This window comes from Culex pipiens, chromosome 3 (genome assembly GCF_016801865.2).
Source record: "Culex pipiens pallens isolate TS chromosome 3, TS_CPP_V2, whole genome shotgun sequence".
NCBI lineage: Eukaryota > Metazoa > Arthropoda > Insecta > Diptera > Culicidae > Culex > Culex pipiens.
Window position 1 is genome coordinate 112,989,249 of NC_068939.1, and position 24,686 is coordinate 113,013,934.

The 24,686-nt window shown below is 37.8% G+C and overlaps 3 protein-coding genes across 4 annotated transcripts in view; all 3 read left to right on the plus strand.

Moving 5' to 3' along the window:
- LOC120426607 (zwei Ig domain protein zig-8-like) overlaps positions 1–24,686 on the plus strand; it is a 772,331-nt gene that overhangs the window by 391,350 nt on the left and 356,295 nt on the right. The window lies entirely within an intron of this gene.
- Positions 693–2,351, plus strand: LOC120427549 (uncharacterized). Its single transcript, XM_039592426.2, has one exon. It carries the CDS (start codon positions 1,840–1,842, stop codon positions 2,233–2,235), a length of 396 nt encoding a protein of 131 aa, XP_039448360.1. The 5' UTR covers positions 693–1,839; the 3' UTR covers positions 2,236–2,351.
- LOC120427548 (uncharacterized) lies at positions 2,292–3,736 on the plus strand (the record flags this gene model as incomplete). The annotated part of the gene is made up of 1 exon (XM_039592425.1): positions 2,292–3,736. A coding segment is annotated over one exon (1,401 nt), but the record flags the coding sequence as incomplete, so codon positions are not given.

The following is a 24,686-nucleotide window of genomic DNA, read 5'->3' on the forward strand; positions in this document are numbered from 1 at the left end:
TCTTTCAACATGATCGAAATCTCGATCGAAATTCACTTTTTTTTTTGTTCACAATTTCTTCTTGACAAACTCCTCGCCCTTCCGAATGTTTACTCCAGCTCCGGAATGTCCTTCTTTAGCAGCTCCTGCTCGTAGGTGTTCACTTTGGGCAAACCAAGGTCGAACGGACGAACGCGCACTAAATCACGTTCTTTTCGCCGTTCATGACATGGGCCAGGGCGAGGGCAAAACGGGCTTCGGCGTAGGCCGTCGTGAGCGTGGCCGAACCGGCACCGGCCTTAGCATTGAGGACCTCCTGAATGCGTGCCGTCTGGGCGGCAATCTTGTCCTGGGGAAGCTCTGGGGTTCATTGGGATGGACCATGGCCGAAGTGGCCTCCGATGACTGGAATGTTGACCCGCCGAGGTCGACACCCTCACCGATGAACTTGTTGGCACGGACAATGTGCAGCGCGGAAATGCCAAACACGCACTTTTGGTCCATATCCGGAAGGCAATCGTTACCATCAAGTTGACTAGGTTCGAGATGACTCAATCATCCGGCGGCGAGGCCGCGGACGATCGAGGCGTTCGTATTAAACAGATTTGGCTTGCGAGGAGTGATGAGAAAACAGCAATCATCTGGAAAAGAGAACACAAATGATAAACCAAACAAAATAAGCATTTATTTTAAAAGCTAAACATTATTTACCTTAAAAACACCAAAACACCAGTAAATTTCGCTCGTTTCCCCAAACAAAAATCACTGCACAGCAGATTGACTTATTTGCACCCGGCTGCCTTGATTGATAAGCAAAACAAAAACAAACAAGATGCGCGCGTAAATCAGCACAAAACAAAATCGAAAAAAACAGCGCTGCCAGGTCGTTCTGTCATACGAGGGGAGAGCCGATGCGTGGTTCAACGTGGTACCCGCGGTTCACAGCTTATGAGTCATACTTTTTGACAAATGTTGTTCGGAGTGTTTAGTCTTTAATTAGTCTATGGTTTTTACCTAGACTAAAAACTCAAAAACTTGACAAGTTGACATCTTGACAACTGAATAAACATATGAATAACAACATAACAACTGATAATTATTTGAAAATAGAATATTCAACCCGAACCAGTCCAATAAACTTTGTCACCCCTGACGGTATCCAGACTAATTTCAACCAGAAGGCACCTTCCAGCTCTCTTCTTGCAGTCTGTCACTTTTGGGACAAGTAGGGGAACAGCATCTAATTCCAGCGTGCCTCTAATGTTGCCATATCAGCATTTTGGCATTGAATTACAGCTCATTAAAAGCGTTTTCAACTGAAATCGAGTGATAAATAGCTCAACAAGAAATGAGCAAGCAAGACTCTATCAAAAGTTTTGCAAAATTAGTTGTTTAAATAGTGAAAATCAGCAAATTGGATGGAATTAGGAGCAAGTGCTTAACCTGCCAAACATACGAGAATTTTCCCTAGTTCCCCGTAGCGCTGTGTTCATGTGCCAGGATTATAATTTCAGGATGTTTCCCCGTCCTTTAAGCACGCGCTATCCAACAACATGTCAATCCGAGGCCAAACGTACTGCAGCACGCAAAAAAAAAAGAAGACAATCCGTCAATTTCCGCCCGCTGTTACATCGACACCCGGGTCATCAAGAATCGGCACAAATTTCAACCGAGTCGAAACTTGCCGTCGTGCAATATTGGCACGCGACAAAAACTTTGCGCGAAGTGCGTTTTTTTTTCGTGGGCTCGTCGTACCTGCGGGCACGATAACTGCAAGCTGGCCAAAACCCGCCGATCAATAAAACCGACCCCCTTCTCGGAAGAGGTTTCAGTTTGGTAGCAGACCGTCCCGCTGGAAGGATGAAGTTCGTGATCGTATTAGCCCTCGTCGTCGTGGCCACCCTTGGCCCGGTTTGTGCCGCGCCGGCCAACTCGGATGCGCTCCAGGTGGTAGCCGCTGAGCAGGACGCAACCACCACCGACGAGAAGACGGTGGACGTTGAGCTGAGTGACGCCGCGACCGACAACAAACTGTCCGAGGAGCCAGGTACCGACGGTGACGTTGATGATACGCGTTCTAAACGGTCAGTTGCTTGTACCGATATCGTAGGCGCGAACGGCGAAACCGAAACCGTGTGCGACGAGGATCAGGATGCGGCGGCCAGCGAGCCGGACAACGCGCAGCAGCGGTACGCCTCCGGCGGCAAGGGAGGGGACGGGTACGGAGGCGGCAAGGGAGAATCCTCGTACGGGTAAGGCTTGCGTGTGAAGGTGGGGGTCTCGTTACGAAAACTTGAAGTAGTTGTTTGTCTTGTTACAGCGGTGGATACGGCGGTGCTGATCACGGCAAGGGTGGAGAGTACGGTGGCCACGGATCGTCCCACGGATCGGCTTACGGTGGATCGTACGGAGGATCGCACAGCGAGTCTCACAGCTCGAAGGGCGGCTACGAGGGTTCATACGGTGGATCGCACAGCGAGCATGGCAGTGCCAAGGGCGGCTACGAAGGATCGTACGGTGGAGCTCACAGTGAAGGAAAGGGAGGTTACGGAGGTGCTCACGGAGCAGCGAAGGGCGGTTACGAGGCAGCGTACGGCGGTCACGGAGAATCGCACGGTGCTGGCAAGGGAGGTTACGAGGCAGCATCGTACGGTGGAGCGTACGGAGGTCACGGAGCGGCTAAGGGAGGTTACGAAGCAGCGTACGGAGGAGGATCGCACGGTGCTGGCAAGGGAGGTTACGGAGCGGCGACGTACGGCGGTGGCCATGGAGCGGCATCGCACGGAGGTTCCTACGGTGGTCACGAATCAGCAAAGGGAGGTTACGAGGCAGCATCGTATGGCGCATCTTACGGTGGTCATGGAGCCAAGGGAGGTTACGAAGCATCGCACGGATACGGTGCAGAGAAGGGTGGTTATGGAGCATCGCACGGAGCGTCCCATGGATCGTACGGTGGAGCGTCTTACGGTGGATCGCACGGAGGTGCAGGAAAGGGTGGTTACGGAGGTCACGGTGCGGCTGCCCACGGTTCATACGGAGGTTCTTACGGTGGATCACATGACGCCGGCAAAGGAGGTTACGAAGCAGCTTACGGAGGATCTCACGGTGGTCATGGCGCTTCCCATGGTGCGTACGGTGGAGCTCACGGCGGTGCAGGAAAGGGTGGCTATGGAGGTCACGGTGCGGCAGCCCATGGATCGTACGGAGGATCTTACGGTGGAGGTCATGGCGCTGGAAAGGGTGGTTACGAAGCTGCATACGGAGGATCCCACGGTGGTCATGGAGCGTCCCACGGATCATACGGCGGTGGTTACGGAGGATCTCATGGTGGTCATGGAGCGTCTCACGGTGGATCATACGGAGGACACGAGTCGTACGGCCACGGAGTAGCTTCCCATGGTGGCTATGGATCTCACGGAGGATCTTACGGTGGCTCCTACGGCGGAGGACACGAATCATCCCACGGTGGCGGACACGGAGGATATCGTTCAGCTTCTTACGCATCTGGTGCCGCGCATGGTGTCTCGTACGGTGGTTCCGGAAAGGTTTCGTGCGGAGCCAACCTGCTGGTCGGATGCGCCCCATCAGTGGCAAAGGTCCCGTGCGTCCCAACCAAGGCCGGAGGCTACGGAGGATATGCTGCCGGCGGACATTACCGATCTGTGCAGGCCGAAGAAAGTGACGACAGTGACAGCCCCGCCCCGTCGATGTAAGCCAAAGTGTGTTCTGGATATTGTGTTCTTTTTGGATACCAGTAAAGTGTTTAACATGAAACTCAATCTCATCATTTTATATCACACTTTCTTGATTTTTCTCATTCAATGCATCTACTAGAAGTGCTCACACATTTTGCAATCCTCCTTGAGGGAATCAAAAACGCTTCACCTTGCTCTCTCTCTTTTCCCGAGGACCAATCGAAGCATCGTCGAAAGGGTTTCCCCAATTTGTATAACGAGCGTCTCGTGTACGCTCTCCAAAAAGGCACCAATCATGAAATCGGCATTGGCCGTGAAGTTTTGGTCTTTGAGTACTACTACAACTGGGTGAATGGGAAGCTTTCAGAACGAAATATGACCCACAGAGAAGCCACTTTCCGCAGCTCTATCGGCGTAATGTATGGTTATGTCTTCAATAAATCAATGTGGTGGCATGTTTCCCCCTTCCGGAGGTTGTTCCGGGTTGAGCGTTATGAGCGTTCAGAATTGCTTGAAATTTGTTATCATCAAAATTATATAACTGAAAAGATTTTTTTTTCTCTCCTTCGCAGGTTTGTTCATTTTGATGATCGTTTATGCCAGGTAAAAACCAATCTCATTCTTGCTTAATCGAGACAGTTAACACAAAGTTCGCAAATGACCCCATCAATTCCCAAAGCTCATACAATCTCTAATGTCAAAGCTTTTCCCGCTAACCAACAAACCATAAATACACAGACACACATTTTTCCACACCCTGTCCCTGTCGTCGCTTGGAGATTTCATGCGGGAGCTTAGCACCCGCGAAACGATGTCCCATCAATCAACGGATCATAATTTGCTAAAGCGCGTCCCCGTCACGTCAGAATCGGCCGAGCTGGTGGTTTAGGCGGCCGATGTGAGGGGGACGGTGCTGCGAAAGGAAGATTTTGGAGGAGAAAACAAACTGATTAACGGATTGTCGAGGGATTGAAGCTACTCTTGATTTCAAACTTTTCGGAAAAATAGGTACACGGGAAAAATCAGATTTTTCTAATTTAAATCACTAATAGTTGAATCCCAAATAAAAAAAGCGATTTATTTTGATATGTGCTAGGGGACATCTTCTCAATCATAGTACCCAACGATGCAAAATCTTGATCAAGAGGTATAATTTTTTGAAAAAAAATCGAGTATTTTGTATTGCATTATACCAAAAACCTGATTTTTTTACCAAAATTATTTTTTGAAGCAAAATAAAATTTGCTATCGAAAAGTACTTTTGACAAAATGAACTGTTTCAAATTATAGCTTCTTCTAAAAACTCACATGAAATCGGAAAAAAAAATTCCCCGACCCCTCTTCGATATGCGTGAAAAATTGTCCTTAGAGGAAACTTTTGTCCCTAATCACGAATCCGAGTTCTTTTTTTGATATCTCGTGACGGAGGGGCGGTACGACCCCTGCCATTTTTGAACATGCGAAAAAAGAGGTGTTTTTCAATAATTTGCAGCCTGAAAATGTGATGAGATGGAAATTTAGTGTCAAAGGGACTTTTATGTAAAATTGGACGCCCGATTTGATGGCGTACTCTAAATTCTAATTTTTCATCGAAAAGGCTGCAAATTAATGAAAAACATGTTTTATTTTCGTCACGAGATATCAAAAAACTGACCTCAGACTCGTGATCAGGGATAAAAGTTACCCTTTAAGACAAAGTTTCTCGAAAATCAAAGAGAGGTAGGGGCAACTGCTGTGTGAGTTGGCGGAGAAACTTTTTTAAACTATTACTTTTTCGAAAAAGAATATTTCAAAAAATATATAATTCGGTTTGAACTACAAAATATGAAAAATGTCTATTTACAGATCTTTTCAAAGAAGGGTGCACAGCAACCAAGGAAGTTGTTATCTTTTTATTCCAAAATTGTCAAACTTATGGACCTAATCCTGCAACAGTCTGATTGAAAAATGTAAAATTTTGTTGTAAATTATTCTGTAGAAGGAACTTTAAAATTAAACATTATTTCGATAGTTCCCGTAATTGTGAAGATACTAAAAAAGTCTGTAACATAAATTTTGGTGCAAAAAGCTTTGTTTGATGTGTACCTTTAATTCTGATTTAATTGTATTTTTATCAAAAATATTAGAAGATTTCACCAAAGTTTCAGTTTTTAACAATGAAAATCAGATCGATAGTTTCCGAAAATCAACAGTTGTAGATTACAGGCCAATTAGGTTACCTTAAGCAAAAATAATTTTCCTTGATTCGACTTATTTGTGAGGCTGTATCTCAGAACCTAATTGCCCAATTTTCCAAGTCTCAGAGAGAAAAGTGAAGGAACTATTCTCAACTTTACATAAATATATTTTTCAGGTGTGTTTTTCTCTCAAGAAATTTTTAAAAAATGCAAAAAAAACAAAAAAAAAATCGAATCGATTATTTAAGAATGGTGACTTCAACCATCCATCTTTTGGCAGGCTTATTTTTTGAACTTTTTTGATTTTAATTAGATGGTGATTTTCTCTTTTCGTGAAAATAGACTAAAGAAGTTGAAAAAGGTATTCAAAAAAAAAAAAAATTGGCATGCCCCTAAAAAAAAACACAAAAATAATTTAGTGACATATTTTTGTAGAAGTGCACCGTTTCAAGTTGAAGGCATTTTAAGGGGATTTTTAGAAAAAAATGCCCTGTTTCTTACAATACAAAGAAAAAGCACTCCATCAAAAAAATATTTACGAAAATCTCAGAAAATTTCCAACTTTGACTTTGGTTTCAGAAACTATTTGTTCGAATTTCAATGTAACTGTCTTTTTGTAAAAAAAATAATTTGGAATTTTAAAATCCAGCCTAGCATTTGAATACGTAATAAGAATTGGAAGCCTTTCAAAGGTTAATTTCATCCTAAAATTTTGAAATAATATTGATTAAAAAATCAGAACACTTCAAAAAGGTTTTATTTTGTTTCATTGAAAATCAAATCAATGGTTTCAGAGATATCACGAGTTCAAAAATGTGAGTTATTTAGATTACACTGGAAAAAAAACTTATCATTAAAAAAAATAAGGAGGTGATCAACTCAACTAAGGCGTCATCCATAAAGTACGTCACGCTCAAGGTTAGAGGGGGGTTTTCGCAAGCGTGACATAGTGTGCCAAGGGGGGGAGGGGGGGGGGGTATGTTAGACTGTGACGTCACGCTAGATAATTTCTTAAATACTGAAAATTCAGTTTTAAAATAATAAACATATATAAAAAATATGTTTGGTCAACATAACTCATGAATCCATCACGATACGAGGCTTTAAAGAAACAAAGTTTTTTTTGAATTATAGTTCCAACATGCTTGAATTATCAGATTTAAAAAAAAAAAATTTTTGGTGATTTCTACCACTGCAACACTCATCAAAATTCGGAAAAATCAAAACACAGCCTTCAACTTCGAATTTAAAAAAAATATCCTATTTATAGTTCATGCAAAATTGTTAAAAAAATCAAGAAGAGGCGGGGGAGGGTTCGACAGAACGTGACGTACTTTGGAGGGTCGGTGCTAGCGTGACAAAGTGTGACATGGTGGGGAGGGGGGGGGATTTAATTTTGGCCGATTTTAGCGTGATATACTTTATGGATGACGCCAATGTCCAAAAATGAAAATTGTAGAAAATTTTCGCGGATTTGAAATAAAATCCTAAGGGTACTTTTTGTTCATTAAGCATTTTCAAATTTCATTGCACTTCTATTTCCATTGAAACTTTGACATTTTCAAACCAAATTGATGGGAGGAAGAGGTTACATAAACATTGAAAAATAAAAAATCGAATTGATTTTTTTTTCTAAATTTTAAAACATGTTTTAAGGAAATATAACTATTGACTTTTAATCATAAAAGAAATATAAACAAAAAAATATAATTAGTGATTTTACTAAAATATTGAAGGTGCGTGCCTAACTCATAATAAGGAGAACAATTTTACACTTTTTCCATAAAATGCACCGTCTAAAAGTTCAGACTTGAAAACCTTTGCTCGTAAAATCGCTTTAACTTGTGATGTTTACAATTAAGCTCCTTATGTTTGTACATATTTTTTTAATTTTTCTGCTCTGCTTTGTAAATCATTGTTACACTCTAGAAATAACCCTGCAAAGTTTCAAATACCAGAAAATGTTTAAGTGAAAAACGTAGTTCTAAGGAGAAAATGATAGGTTATTGAAGATTCGAAAAGTACGGTAAATTTCCCATTAATTGGCTTAGTCAAATATTTTTTAACAACTGATAAATGATAAATTCAGAGGTTTAGGAATTATTTTTGTATTTTTTCGATTAAATACGGCATTAAATCTGGCATTCAATTTGTTTAAAATAAATTATTTCAAGAAAATCCACCGCAGTTAACCAAAATCAAATTAACTATACAACTAAGTTCATAAAACTGTCCAACGCGCCTCCTAGCTTCCAGTAAACAACGACCTTCCAGTTGTGAGTATCCAGCAGACCCCAAAGTCAACTAACTGTTCTGCTGGCCCGGCCCGATATGATACGCGAAGGCAAATAAACACAGAATCTAGAACATTTAGGCTGCTGCTTCGCCGTCCAGCAACGTTGGTCTTGCCCTGGTCCCAGAAAGGACATGTGCGTGTGTGATAGCGGAGAGTCCTGTTTGTTCTTTCGGGTTTGTTTGCTCTCCAGCTTGAGATTGCGGGGAACGGAATATAAATTGGAAGTAAATTTTGGGACGGAGCCTGTCTTGAACCTTGACGAACTAGCCAGGAACTGAGATTGATTAAAGTCCTAATAGCTGTGACCGTGGTGCAGAGACGACGAAAGTCAACGTCGCTGTTACGCGTGTTTTGAGGTGTGATTGTGGTGAGTTGACTTGGGAAGCATGACTCAGTACGAAAAGTTTTGAGAAGACAAAGCCGCAAAACACATATTAGTAGAAAAGTTTAAGTTCTGGCCAAACACACCTGGTGTCACCTTCGGGGTGGTAATGTATGTTACAGTAACGGTTGAAGTTTTTGAGTAATGTTTAGAAATTAAGATTTGGATAAAAACAGAAAAAACAGATTTTTAGGAAAATGATTTTTTTTAAATAAACCTTTAAAATAATCCAAGTTTAAAAATGTTTCAGCCTACAATGTTCGAGCTTAAAACACTGAGCTTTTCCACCAACGGTGCGCACAAGCATTCCAAAATTTGGCACAGAACAAGGTCAACCTCAACCCACCCAGAGTGAAAAAGGGGTTCAAAATCCCTTGAATGTGTAACATTTGTGGTTTCACGTAGCCCTCACCACATATGCACACACACGATTGTGGGAAGAATCCCTTTTTGGGCGGCGGCGGCCATCATTGCCTTCAGAACAAACACTTTTCGGGTGGTAAAGCCGATGTGGCAAGTGCCTCATCACAACTTTTGTGTAAAGGGGGTCCCATAATTCACGCGCGTAATGATGAGAAAGGATCTACGTTCTGCCAAATGATGCTCGCAAACACCTTGTTGACCCGTAATTGGGTGGATTGGGGGGACGTGCTTTGGACTGGGGATAAAGGTGGGATGAATTGGAAAAATGGTTTATTGAACAAATTTGGTTTGCTTTTACTAGGAAAATACTGATTTGTTTAGAAACTGTCCGCAAACTGGGCAGATAATCGGTAGGACGTCTTCTATTCAAGTTTGTCAAAAAAGTATAGTTTGAAAGTTTTACGTAGATTCATGAGCTCAGTTCCCACCAATTGTAAACATAAAACTAACTTAATCCACCTATGTGGTTGGAGCTTTCCTCACTCATGACCAACAATGAATGATATGATGGGATTGTACACAAATTTCATATTTTTTTTAGATCCGGAATAAAAATGTAAATTAATATCACTTAAGTGGCCATATCTCGAGACAGGGTTGCCAGATCTTCAATGTTTTGGAATCATTGGAAAGGTCTTTTGATTACCTAACCAACAATGGGTTGGATGGTGGATCCAGACATAGTTTACATACATTTAAATGAGATCCGGCTTCCAAAAAGTACATAAATATTACTTAAGTGGCCATATCTCGTGACAGGGTTGCCAGATCTTCAATGTTTTGGACTCATTGGAGAGGTCTTTTGATTACCTAACCAACGATGGGTTGGATGATGGATCCGGACATAGTTTTCATGCATATATGTGAAAACACATCTATATATATAACTTTTGAACTACTTATCGAAACTTCAAACAATTCAATAGCGATGTATGGGACCCTAAACCAAGTCGAATGCAACCGGTTTGATCAAAATCGGTCTAGCCAGTGCTGAGAAAACTTGGCAAGAATTTTGGACACATACATACATACACACACATACACACACACATACACACACACATACATCACACATACATTTGTTCAGATTTCGATTCTGAGTCGATAGGTATACATGAATATAGGCCTTCGAGCTGTTTTTCAAAAGTTCATTTTTCGAGCAGGATTATAGCCTTACCTCAGTGAGGAAGGCAAAATGATCCGTTTGTCAGCACCGTTCTGGAAACAACACACCATGACAAGTCAAGCTAAAGTCAAGTGTCGAATATTTGCACACTTGCTCTGTACTGTACCGTGTCCCCTCCCTGGGGCATTTCTTTGCATACTCAAGTATCTCATTTCGCTGGCGTATCACCATCCGCACAGCTCGGTTTAAGGTCGACCCGGCGAAAGGTTGAAATCCCTGAAAAAAAAAGATATCCGCGAAAAAGGCCCGGCCAAAAACCGCGATATATTTCACAGCCATGTAAACAGATATTGTTGTGCTTTGTGGGAGTATTTTTCACGATTTTACAGTAAGAGGAGGTGTTTTGGTCCATGAGTTGGGTAATGCTGTGCATTCCGCAGGTTAGATTAAAGTACGGAACAGGCTTGAGTTAGGGCTGTAATATGAAATACTTTGCAGTGATAATGTACACGTGCTCGCCGTGCAACATATTGGCCACGTTTTGGACCCCTCCACACACACCTGTCCGGGGCCAAAAACCATAAACCGGTCAAAGAAATGACGTTGACGTGAGATGTGAAAGAATTGAGCCCTGGCACGTTGTAAACAAACTCAAGAGCCGGGGAAAATGATCCTTTTACGAACACGCTAATTCCGGTGTTTTTCCCCCCATCGCCAACCCGTGCACTTGGCAGCACTGTTCAAACAGCAAAAATAAAAAAATAACAACAACGCGCCTGTTCACGAGCTTATTGGAAATCTGCTTTCCGATAAGAGCACCGGAGAAGCGGGACATAACCATGAAAAACAGATTGTTTGCCGGTGCACGTGGAACACGAACAGTGCCAAGCACCAGGTTGTGATGAGGAGCAGCGCTGTTTAAGATAACAAGGAAGCTTTATACAGCAATTTAGCGGGGAAATTTTTCTGCGCGAAGCACTTGATACTTGTTTTGAACAGCGTACAGGGCTTTGCTTTGAAGTGAGTACGGCGTCAACGAGGTGAAATGTGAGACGGCTTCAGGAGCGCTGTACAACATCATTCTTACTCAGAGATACTTGAAACTCTGAATTAGGGTTTTTTGCTGGAAAAGATACTGGAAATGCCAGGATTTCTTTACCTTTTCAGAGACAAATATTTTCCATGCACCTTTTGTTAATGGGGACAAATCAACCCGATGTCGATACAATTTATGATTCTAATCCACGTCATGCAAACATAAAAAATATAGTGTTTTGGAATCGGGATGACGTCAGCTATCTATAAAATTATAATTTCAAGAAAATTTTCACAAAAATACGTATTTTTCCTGTTTTTTGAAAATGCATTTTTTTTCCCAAAAGAAACCAAAAATATATTGTTTTTGCAATATGGGTATCAAATGATTAGAATTTTTTCGAATGTTAAATCATTTTTTTTTAAACACTCAAATTTTTTTCGAAAAAAACTCAAAACTTCAGTTTTTACTGTATGGGTATTAAACGATCAGGATTTTTTCATACATTTCGAATGTAGTAAAAACATTTTTGAAAATACTCAAAATTTTCACAAAACTACGTTTTTCCGAAAAAATACTCAAAATTTATGTTTTTACAATATACGTATTTACAATTTACAGTTTTTTACAAAATACTGTCATACGTAGCACTACGGTGGCCTTAGAAATCTAGAATCTCATGGGCCTCAGTGGTAAAATTGGTGGTGCGTCTTAGTACTAATAAGGTTGTTGCGGGTTCAAGTCCCGTCGTCTCTTAGAAAAATCGGAGACATGTCGATACAAAGTAACAATGAATGAAAAAATCTCAATCATTTGATACCCATATTATAAACAACTGAAATTTTTAGTAGTTTTTTCGAAAATATGTAGTTTTGTGAATTTTTTTAAGTGGTTTCAAAATATGTTGAAAAAAACCCGAAATGTATGAAAAAATCCCGATCATTTGATACCCATATTGTTAAAAACTGAAATTTTATGTTTTTTTTTTCGAAAATACGTATTTTTGTGAAAATTTTGAGTGTTTTCAAAATATGTTGATATTACATTCGAAATGTTTGAAAAAATCCCGATCATTTGATACCCATATTGTAAAAACGGAAATTTTGAGTATTATTTCGGAAATACGTAGTTTTGTGAAAATTTTGAATATTTTCAAAAAATGTTGTTATTATATTCGAAATGTATGAAAAAATCCTGATCGTTTGATACTCATATAGAAAAAAACTCAAATTTTGAGTATTTTTCAAAAATACGAAAATTTTGAGTGTTTTAAAAAAAATTATTTAGTATTCGAAATGCATGAAAAAATTCCAATCATTTGATACCCATATTGCAATAACAATTATTTTGAGTATTTTTTCGAGAAACATTGCATTTTCAAAATACAGAAAAATAAGTATTCTTGTGAAAATTTTCATGAAATTATAATTTTAATTGACAGCTGACATCATCCCGATTCCAAAACACTATAGTTTTTTTATGTTTGCATGATTTTTCATACGATTATAGCCAATGTCTCCCATATAGCCCAAATCCCATAAGCTCTGTGCTTCAGTTAAGCACTGGACCGTGCTTAACCGAGGCAGCTGAACGAATCAAAACCGAGGCGTGCAAAACCGAGGCATGTCTGTATACCTTAATTCGGGCAAAGCTTTTTTACAATTACTTATTCAAAAACATAATGTCGAGTCGTTTTAGGCTTGATCTCAAATGCCTATTTTTGCTAATTCCAAAGGTGAATTATGGGTTGCAAGTTGATTTTAATTAATCAACAAAATGCATGTTGGAATCATATTATCTCTTTCGAGCCTGATGGGTCATATATGACGTAAATATCAAAATTTCCAAAACTAGCCTATTATTTTCGTACGGTCATAAGAATCATTTTCCCATCATTGACTAAAAAATTATTTTTTTTAAAATTCAGGCCGAAAGGGTTATAAGAAAAATATAAGAGTACTCAGTCTTCCATGCGAGTCTATGAATAACTTTAAAAAGATGTAACGATAGTGCGCCTTGTCGATCTATGACAATAAGCCAGAAAATTTACGCAAGCGTAAATGCGCTGGCGATTAAACTTCGACTTGACGACTTGTCGATCTTTCAAGCGAGAAAGATCCGGGACTTCGAATTTGATGTTAACTATATAATCCTGTACAAAACCAACAATTTTATAGGAAAAAAATAGGCTAAAATAAGACGTAAAACATTATATGGCTTTATCCCTGGAAATACATTTTAGAAAGGCTTCAAATTTTGGGCACAAGCAGTTTTTGGCACAAGCCTTCGAATGGCTTATTGTGGTTGAGAATGAATTCTTTGAATTTGAAGGTGTTACCTGTAAAACAGTCCGAAAAATACCTTTAAAAAAATATTGTTGACTGGTCCTAAATTGTGAATCCATAAAAGAATTCTCGTCTCCGATCCCACGGCTGCTAGTGGGTTTAACAAGCGGTTTTCTAATGGTGGAAGACATAAATTATTAAAAGCGGATACAGATATCGCTCAAGTATTTCAGAAAAATAGCTCTCAAACTCTGAATTAGGATTTTTGCTGAAAATGATACTGGAAATGCCAATACATTTTTGAAGAGGATTTTTTTACCTTTTCAGAGACAAATAATTTCAATGCACCATTTGTTAATGGGGACAAATCATCCCGATGTCTTTGAGTTCTGCCTTTCGGGCTAAAAATCTATCATAAAATAAAATTATCATATAAACCCGAAATATGACCAAAAATCGGTTGTTTTACACTTTGGTTCAATTTTGAGGACAGGTTAAGATTCAGCGGGAAAAATTACATGAATAAAAAAGTTGAACAATTTTCTAATTTCGTTAGGGTGGTCCCATACACTTTTCCTTCCAAATTAGACATTTTCAAATTAGGATATCTCGAGTTTGAAGAAAAACACCTGAGTTTTTTTCAGCGTGCCTCTTTCGAATACAACCTGGCGTTAAATTGAATTGATATATTTTTTTTGTTTTATTAAGCTTTAAACGTGCCTTCAACATGCTTCAACATCATATTTCTCAAAAATTTAATCCGGAATTGCTACCTTCAAAAAACTGATTTTGAGTTTATTTAGATGCTTTCTCTAAATTTGATCGAGATGGCGTAGATTGTGAGATAAAATTTTTGTGTCTAGGACTAAGTAGCTTGGATTGGCAAGCCTAACAATTTTCTAGGAAACAAAAACAATCCCAAAAATATTCTTGAAAGTTAAATTTGCAAAATCACTGTAATCATGAACCACCCTAATTTTCAAACAAATAAAAGTTGCCCAATTCCATTTGCAACAAAAAAAACCCTTTGTCATTTTTTTAAATCTCCACACCCCTCCCCCCATCGTTGACAATTTCTATACAAAAAAAAACTTTTTTGTTTGGAGCGTGGACAAGTGCCAGAGCCCCTCCCCCCCTGGTCCTTGAAAACCACGATTAAAAACCATTTCTGATTATTTATTTTTTTCATTTTAATTCAAAAAAATAAATTGACAGGACAACATTTTTTCGATGGATCAACTATGGCCCCCTTGAAACGACCTGTCTAGAAAGACCTTTTCTGTCAAGAAGGATTTTTCTTGTCAAGGAGGGCCGCGAAGTAAATTTTAAAAAAATAACTTAAAAATTCATTTTTACAATTCCGCTGTGAAACTGTCTACATTTTCTGTCCTTCTGGAGAAACGAAAAACAACAGAATGGAGAGTTAACACCTTTCAATACAAGTGCTGAAAAGTTCTATTTTTTAGCACTGGAATGGGTGCTGAAAAGTTATACTTTTCAACACTTGTATCGAAAAGTAACATTTTTCAATATTTTTTTTTTGTTTTGAACGGTGAATTTACTTAACACATGGATGATGGACATAAAATTCCAATCAAAAACTGTTTTTCGGAATAGGGTCCTAAAGCCCTATGTAAATTTTTATGTACAACGGTAAAAACACGATTAATTATCATTTCTGATAACTTTTTCCATTTTCATGCAAAAAAAAAAACCTCTGGAGTTTTTTTTAAAGGACCAATAAACTAATGTCTTCCATATGTTTATAGGACCTAATCCAAAAAAACTCTAGACATTGTCTAGACAATTTTTTTTTCGGTGGATCAACTATAGTCCCCTTGGAACAAGCTGTCAAGTAGGACCTTTTCTGTCATGAGGGTGATTTAAAAATCCATTTTAAATCATTTGCGGTCGTACAAAATGTAATTGCACTCAGAAAAATAACCCTTTATCATTGTGAACAATAAAATCACAAATTTAAGCTTTATTTTAGGACCCAATTACTCTCAAGAAAGCTTCAAAACTTCACAATTTTTCGAAAAATCAGTTTTCCACTTAATCTGGATCACTGTTGCATAGTAGCGTGTCAGTGTCAATTCCCTCGAACATGTTACACTGGTGAGTGGCTTGATTTGCTCCATTCTTCGTTTTTAAGCATCATTTTAGTTTCATTCGACTCAAGGGATGAGGAGATCAGGTAAATTTTTATACGATTGACATTTAAGGCAGGTGTCATCAAACTTCTCGTTTTGTTATGTTTGGCTATGTTCAATAGCTTTAAGGGTAACATAAACAAAAATGAAAACTGAAGAATTTTTAGAAAAGTGAATGAATTTGGATACAATATTTTTTTTAAAAACAACCAAAAAGTGACTCCAAAATTGTTCCAATCAGAATACTAAAACAAAAAAAAAAGCTAACCAAAAATTTGTCAGTTTGTTTCCTTTTGAAGTTCGTACCTTCTCAAGTAAAAATGAAACTCATCTTGCCTTGCAACCTCGCAGGCAAGCTAAAAGAATGACAAATAGCCTCACTAGCATTAGTAACAAAACCAGTGCTTCAGCAGCACACCTTTCCAGCTTTGCCGTTGCCGGGAAAGGGATGTGCGCACTTTATTCACAATATCCTGTCGCACTTTGATAAGCAGCAGCGACAGCAGCCCAGCATTCTTCCCCGCTGCCCTGAGACTGCAAGAAAAATGTTATTTTTATTGAGTATAATGGAATTTGCATTATTCATTCAGCACCGTGTTGACAGCCACCCTTCACAGCGGATGTCATCTTGGTGGGTGAAGGGGAGGGTGGGGGACATCCAGGACGATAAAAATGGCATCGTTTCTTGTTGACAACGACGACGACTCGTCTACGCCAATCCCATCCTTTTGAGCCATGACTAACGACATAAGTAAGTGGCGGAGCGAGCTCCACAGTATTCTGCTTCAGTTCTTCGAAGAAGAAGAAGAAAAGTCGTTGTCTGGATGTCGCAGAACGATGAAATCCTAGAGTCGTCTAAGAGTGGATAGTGCACGCGTTCGAACTGAAATTAAGATTTGAGCGTGACAAACCATGATTTGCCGGAGCTTGCAGAGGGAAGAATCACATGCGCAGACACTTTGGTGGAACGGAACTGTGCTGCTGTTTGATGAATGACTGTCTTCGCGCGGTTTTTGGGGTTTTCGAGTGGAATGATGCCATGCTATTCTTTCTAAACCATAGAGCAAAGCATCAGCGCTCAGCAAAAGCAGCAGTATCGATGAGGTCCCAGAACGACTCTATTCCCTTTTTTTTCAGAATCATATACACGGATAGAAAATCCATGACAGCTAAATATCTTGAGCATTTTTTAACGATTTAAGAATAATACAAATTTCTAAAAATATATAAAGGCTGTTAAGTGTATCAATCCCAATTTTCCATATTTGTTAATAAAAATCATTTAACAAAATTATTTATTTCGAAGCATCATTCGAAACTGGTCCAAACACTGAAAAAATAATAAAAGTAATGAGAATGTCAATTGAACCTAAATTCACACTGTTAACTGTTATATGTATTCTAATATCCGGAAAGGTTGAAAATCGAATTACATCACATTTAGCGTTGAAAATAAACTCTAATTTAACTGATTTCTCTGAAATTCTTTGTGCAGGTTTTAAGAATTATTTTAATTCGAAGGGTTCAAAATAATCAAATAAATAATCGTTGGCATGTCGTTTGCGTAGCAAATTGTTGTGTTGGATCATCGTATTCATTACATTTTTATTTACGTCACTAACTTAATTTTGTAAGATGTACAATAATTGCTACTGTGTTTTTTTGCTACATATAAAATAAGCTTTATATCCAACTCAGTATTGTTGATTCTTCGAACTGGAAATGATCTTAGTAGTTGTTTATGACAAAGACAAAGGCAAAAAATAATTTAAAAAAAATAAAACTTCAAATAACAAGCCATAGTCTCAACATTTCGATACAAAAAGTGTTTTAATAGTAGTTTATGCAACAAGTTGCAAAAAGAGGATTTTTTCAGCACGAGTCGTGCATTTATCCAACGAGGTTCACCGAGTTGGATAAATACGACGAGTGCTGAAAAAATCAAGTTTTGCAACGAGTTCCATACAACATTTTTTGCAATTTCGAAAAACACCCATTGAGTGAAATTTTAAGTCGAATTTTCATGTATATTGTCAATAAATCGTTTAAATCAAAAAAATGTTGAAAAGTGTTACTTTTCGGAACTAGTGCTGAAAAGTTCAACTTTTCAGCACCCATTTCAGTGCTGAAAAGTAGAACTTTTCAGCATTTATTCTGGAAAGTGTTGCTATTCGATTCTGTTATTTTTGGTACAGAAAAGTAGGCTATTTCGTCGTTCAAGAATGACAGGAAAAGTAAGTAGTTTCACGACGGAATTGCAAAAAATGCATTTTTGCAATTCCGTCGTGAAACTACTTACTTTTCCTGTCATTCTTGAACGACGAAATAGCCTACTTTTCTGTACCAAAAATAACAGAATCGAATAGCAACACTTTTCAAAATAAATGCTGAAAAGTTCTACTTTTCAGCACTGAACTTTTCAGCACTTGTTTCGAAAAGTAACACTTTTCAACATTTTTTTTATTTAAACGCTTTATTAACAAAATACATGAAATTTTTTTTTGAAATTTCACTCAATGGGTGTTTTTCGGAATTGCAAAAAATGTTGTATGGAACTCGTTGCAAAACTTGATTTTTTCAGCACTCTTCGTATTTATCCAACTCGGTGAACCTCGTTGGATAAATGTACGACTCGTGCTGAAAAAATCATCTTTTTGCAACTTGTTGCATAAACTACTATTTACACTAGTTCTGTTGTTTTCAAAAAATAAAAGATTTGACGAAAACAAACATTTTGGCGAAAAAAAAAACTTTTTGCGGTACTACCTGAACATCGAAAATTTTCAAACATTCAAAAGATTTTGAAATCAACCCAAACATGCTAAAAATGTTTCTAAACGCAGGGGAAAGCATTTTAAATTGATTTCAACTGATTGCACTTAAATTTCCATTGAATTTTAGAAGTTTTCTGAAAAAAATATTTTTTTGCTTCTTGATTTTCGGGTCAAATTTGAAGGAAAGGGGAGGGGGGGAGGAGGGTTTTCAAGAAAATTTGTATCAACCTAGAGATTTTTAAATCGTTTTTTAATTTTTTTAAGCAGGAACCACAGATTGTTAAAAAGGTGTGGAGCTTTGGTGAAACTAAAGGAAACAAATAAATATTATCATAAATTATTGATATTTTGCTATAACTGTAAAGATGTATGAATAAATACAGTATGTTAAAAAAGTATTTACACTCCTTTTGCACTATGCACATATTGTGATGAAACATCTAAACAATTTAATGTTGTTCAGAAACTCATGCCAGACATTTTGCTATAAAAACCTCATGAAAAGATGATTTCTTTAAAAAGTTATATAACAAATACTATTACGAACATAAAAAAGGTGCAAAAAAAGTTTCGAAAAATTAACATAAATAATGTTATTTGTTGACAAATCACCATAAATCCAGTCTCCTAACTCCAAATAGGCATCCTTGACTAATTAAAAAAATAATTTGGATTGAATATAAAGTTTACTAACTACTTAGTATAAGGTTTATATAACTCTGGAAATTCTATATAAAACTGGTCTAAACTTAATTTTGCAAACTTTTAATTCAACTAAATGTCAATATATTACCATATAATTGCTAAATAAACATTTTGGAGTGGGTATAACACCGTTTTGGGGGTATTTGTATCGATAGACTAGATTTTTCGTTGGAATTTCGTACCAACCCGTAATTACGTCGTCGGAAAATCCACCGGCATTCGAACCGGTCCACAATTAACAAGTCACCCTATGTGGCATCGGAAAGGGCATAAAATTTCCGATCTTTTGATACCCAGACATCTAGGTTTTCTATAAAACCCACGTTTTTAAATACCTAGGCAAAAACGTTGTTATGGTTTCGTTTGAGCAATCTGCCAAAAATGTATGGAATTTCGTAATTTTTGTTCTCGTGGATCAAACTTACTTTTTGCCCAGGTATTTAAAAACGTAGGTTTTAAAGAAAACCTTGAAGTTTGGGTATCGAAAGATCGGAAATTGTATGCCCTTTCCAATTCCACATAGGTTGACTTGTGAATCGTGTACCGGTTCGGATGCCGGCGGATTTTCCTACGCCGTAATTCCGGGTTGGTACGAAATTCCAACGAAAAATCTATTCTATAGATACTAATACCCCCAAAACGGTGTTATACCCACTCCAAAATGTTTATTAAGCAATTATATGGTAATATATTGACATTTAGTTGAATTAAAAGTTTGCAAAATTAAGTTTAGATAAGTTTTATATAGAATTTCCAGAGTTATATAGACTTTTATACTAAGTAGTTAGTAAACTTTATATTCAATCCAAATTATTTTTTTAATTAGTCAAGGAAGCCAATTTGTGGTTAGGAGACTGGATTTATGGTGATTTGTCAACAAATAACATTATTTATGTTAATTTTTCGAAAGGTGTACAAACTTTTTTTGCACCTTTTTTATTTTCGTTATAGTATTTGTTATATAACTTTTTATACAAATAATCTTTTCCTGAGCTTGTTGTAGCAAAATGTTTGGCATGAGTTTCTGAACAAAATGTAGTACTAAGTTCCTGTCAAACTTTAATTTTTTTACATGTTTCATCACAAAATGTGCATAGTGCCCAAGGGGTGTAAATACTTTTTTTACATACTGTATAATCATGTATAAATAAGGCTACCAACTCTTTCTGAGCAAAAATCGGTACACTTAGTCGATATGACCAAATGATATAGCAATTACTGTTTAGAAATTATTTAGTTAAATTCATAAAATAAACTGAACTGAACTTCTAAATCAGATCTAAATTTTCATATATTATTTGGTAAAATTTTTAAAAGTTTACGAAATATCAAGTTGTCTTTTAAGAATAATATCACTCTGACTATTTTCCCGAGAACTTGATTGAGAGTTTCACAGAAATTCACAAGCTTTTGATCAGCAGGAAAATCATATCAACAAACTGGACTTCAAAGGGCCCTGCCTTGGTTTTCCATTCAGACAATACAATAAAACTGGCAGTTAAATAAAAATGCCTACATGAATTATCCTGAAAAAAATGTGATGAAATATGTTTGAATTTATACTTTTTCTCATGAAATTTTTAAAGATTGGTGCTGTTACGTGGCCACGCGCTTGCCTTACTGAATTATTTGCGTCTTGAGCATCATTTTCGTTGAGTATTTTGTGTTTTATGTGCTTGTGTAATTTTAACTAACTGTTTTGTGATTTTCAAAGCCCTTTCTATATCAACGTTGATCGAAAGGCACGGCGTCGGGTAAATTGTGTATACATTTTTTGAATAATGTTTTATTTTTTTACGATAAAAAAGCCATTTCTATATAATGATCGAAAGACGCGCTGACATTTTGGAACGTCGAGATAATAGTGGAGCAAAATAACTGTGTGTGAGTGATTTTGTGTGTTAACCAGAAAGACCTTCCCATAGCATCGTTGCTCGGAAGGCTCATGCTCATGAAATTTTTAAAGATCAACATTTTTTTTCATTTTTGCCATCCATTGGAGGGAAAGAGGGGGGGGGGGGAAGTTATAGTTGGATGTAGCCTAAATGTCGAGTCAGGTCTTAAGGTTATTTCAGATGGAGTAGTTGTCTTCCTCCCGTTCCGTTTTTTTTTCAGACTTTTTCTCGTAAAACTTTTACATTCGATTTTATGTCTTGCGACTTTCTAGCAATGAATCTTTGAAACATTCGACGTTATGTTTTCGGCATTTTGTACCACATTTTTATTTTTGAATTAATCTGTTGCAAATATTAAACAACGTTTTTATCCCCCCCTTCTATAATACCGGTTTGGATAATCTGGGAGCAAAAACTAAATTTAAAAATAAAAACTTTGAAATTTCTCCAGGAAATTCAAGTGCAATCAGCTGAAATTAATTTTAAAGACATTAAAAACTTTTTAACAACTGCATGGCTGACGCATTAAAAAAATCTTCCATTAGTATGATAAAGTTCTGGCTTGAATTTTAAAATTTAAAATTTTGTTTTGCTCAAAAAGTTTTGATAGAATTTTCAGCTCTATATTGATATTAAGTCTTTGGCTTTAGGGTTTGTTCAAATATTACGTCCAGAAATTTTCTGGACTTTAGACCCCCCCACCCTGTCACGGACGTAATTGTTTACCCTTTTTTGGACTAGTTTTCTAAATACCTTTCTTAACATACATAACATGATGTGTTTTCTTACAAAAACCATCCCAGCCGGTCCAGACAGTTTCCAGATATTCGGGTGCCAGTACTTTGACCTCCCAAAGTGCTTAAGTTGGAGTCGCTAAATCTCCAGAAGCCGGAGTCAGTGTTGAAGTCACAACTGAACTGAGACATCCAAATTACGAAAAAAATAATCAATTTTCCTCCGTGTCATTGCCCCTGCTCAGCAGCTCCATAAACAGTTCGGAGGAGTTATTTTTACAACGCTAGCAGTACATGACATAAATTGTCATTATTTGTGACGTTTTATTTTGCTTGTGTGTGTTATCTACTCGCGCAGCAGTTCTTGGAGATATGGCGACCAACCAACCCGCATAGAACACAGTCATTTTTTTGTCACGGGCTTTGGTGGAGCAGGACAGCCCGACTGGTGGGGATTCGCAGGACCGAGAGCAAAACCCAAGGACCATAGATTCACGTTGAAAGACGCGAACGAAACTAATCCCCGGTGCTGTCACGGAGCAGATTACATTATGCTGGTGGTGGTTTCTGTTTTTCTTGGTTTGCGAGCGCCGTCGTTGGCGTTGTAGCACTAATCAATGTGAAAGATTGAGTAAACATAAGCTCTCTGACAATTGGTTGAAACTTGCTGGAAATATTAAAGTTTTCAGTACAGATAAGTTTATGACTTTATGATTCATCTTTAGATTTTTGAACTTTTAAGGAAGTGTTTGACAAGAAAAAGCATAATTTCTAATATTTTTTTCAAATTTAAATTCTTTAACTCAAATGTTCTGTTTCAAACATCTATCGCTTTATTAAGATAGCTTCCTCTCTATGTGATTCAGGGAAATAATTTCACGAGCAAAGTATGTCAACGAATCTTGCTTCGTTTGCTCTCGCAAAGCTTCCAATGCTCAATTCCCCGTAAAGCTCTTTGCGCGGACTTGTTATTTGACAACATGCACCGTTAGGTCAATGAAAGTAGTACACTCATCCCTCATATTCGGAACAGTTTACAGATCGGCCAATGTTTAACAAATCATATTAAATCGATAATTCTAGATTAAATTTTCAAAACAACCTATCCCTCATGGGTTTCCTATGCAGATAGGACCTTTTGAAAATTTAATCGAGAATTGAATATAATGAACTGCTTTTACCTTCATGTGAAAGCTTTTCTTGCGATCTTTCGATTGATGTATAGACCGGCTGTATATTTTTACGTTTTATATCAAGTTTTCAAAGAAAAACATTGACCCTTGAAATCCACAAATTCGGAACACTTTTTTCTTACGATGTAAACAAACTTTTTATTCTCTCCCGGAGTACATATTTTTTAACAAAATAATGACTTCGCACTGCGAAACCAATAAAACTCATGCTTAGTAATGTTTTATGAATGGTCTGATAACTTTTTTGTGAAAATATCAGTTAAATTCAGGTGTTCCACAATTGTGGGAGGCACAATAACATCCCACAATTATGGAACAGGCAGTTTGGAGGCGGTGTTTTGATGCTCTGAATAAAATAGTCTTGAAATGCAGTTTTTTTGTTAAAAATGTACTACTTTTACCAGTGAAATAGCAAGAAAATGTCCAAATAAAGGTCATAAAAATAGTAGGGTCGAGAGAAAAGCTGCATTTGGCATGCTATTGACAAATTATCACAAAAGTGTTCCGAATTTGTGGGTGTTCCGAATATGTGGGATGACTGTAGTTGTCAACATCATTGCATTGGTAGTCAGCTAGTAGCAGCACATACACACACTTACGCTTGCATATAAATAAGCCATGAATTTTAAAGCACCGAGCTTTTTGCATAAAAGCTCTAGGAATGCAGCGAAGCGATCGGTAACGATGGTCGTACATCAACCAACCTCCTTTTTCGTGGGGCATGCTGTGGGGGTGGAAGTAAATCGTTCAATTGCAAGATGACACACAGTGATAATTGCAGAGAGTGCTTCTTGCACTTTGAGAGGTGGAGAGAATGAACCGTGAAGTGGGGTGGCTTCTAGTCGCTGATCTTAGTAAATGATTAGTTAAAAAAACACATTTTTGAATACAATTTTGAAATATAAATTGAGCCATGCAAATAATTTTTAACATATTTTGTCCCTCTGACCGTGGTTAAAAATCAAAAATACTCAAAATGATTAAAATAACCCAGTCTAACGGTTCTCTCTGAACCACTCGGTTTGATTGCATCTCATTATGCCTGCAAATGCATCCTATTGCATCTTAATGAGTGCGGTTTGCACCTGCCGTTTGGCATTCACACCCAATTAGGGACGATCCTGACACTCCTCCTGATCAGGATTTCTGCTAACGATATGATGGATTAAGGGCGGTCCAGGTACTTTGCAAGCAATCACCTTTGAATTAATTTGACATTCTACTGCAACGCGTCGACATAAAACCGTTTAATTTGAAGTAAATGTCAACGTCTGCATAAAACCTTTCGAGACACGAAAAACTCTGCCAGTAAAAAAGTGAATGAATGCAACCTAAATATCAAACACATCATTGCTCCTTAACAACATTTTAGCAGCAGTACAAGTCAGCCAAAGTCCATGAAACTGCAATCAGCGCGCAAAGTGTTCGCCTAGGGAAAACGAAAATGACTCGAACGTGTCATTTTACGAGCCACGAACCAAAGTACCTTCCCCCGGTGGACAGTTAAAACAGCTGTGTGTTTGTTTTGCCCTTTATTTGTGGTGACGTTTGCGATTCCCCCGGTGGAACTGGTGAATGTTACCAATGGATGAGTTAATGCGGCCAAACTGAACTGAGTGATTTTTTTGATGAAGGTTGCATGACATCGAGTAATCAAAGAGTGGTTTTGGTTCTGAAACTGAGAATCAGAACGCATTATGTTTATTGAATTCGAATATTTTGACTAGATAGCTATAGAGGACAAAATCGTGACGTCAGAAATGAACTCAAATCACTCAAAGTTCATTTTGTGAGTGACTTTAACATTTTGGCCTAGTTTGACAGCTACCTTGT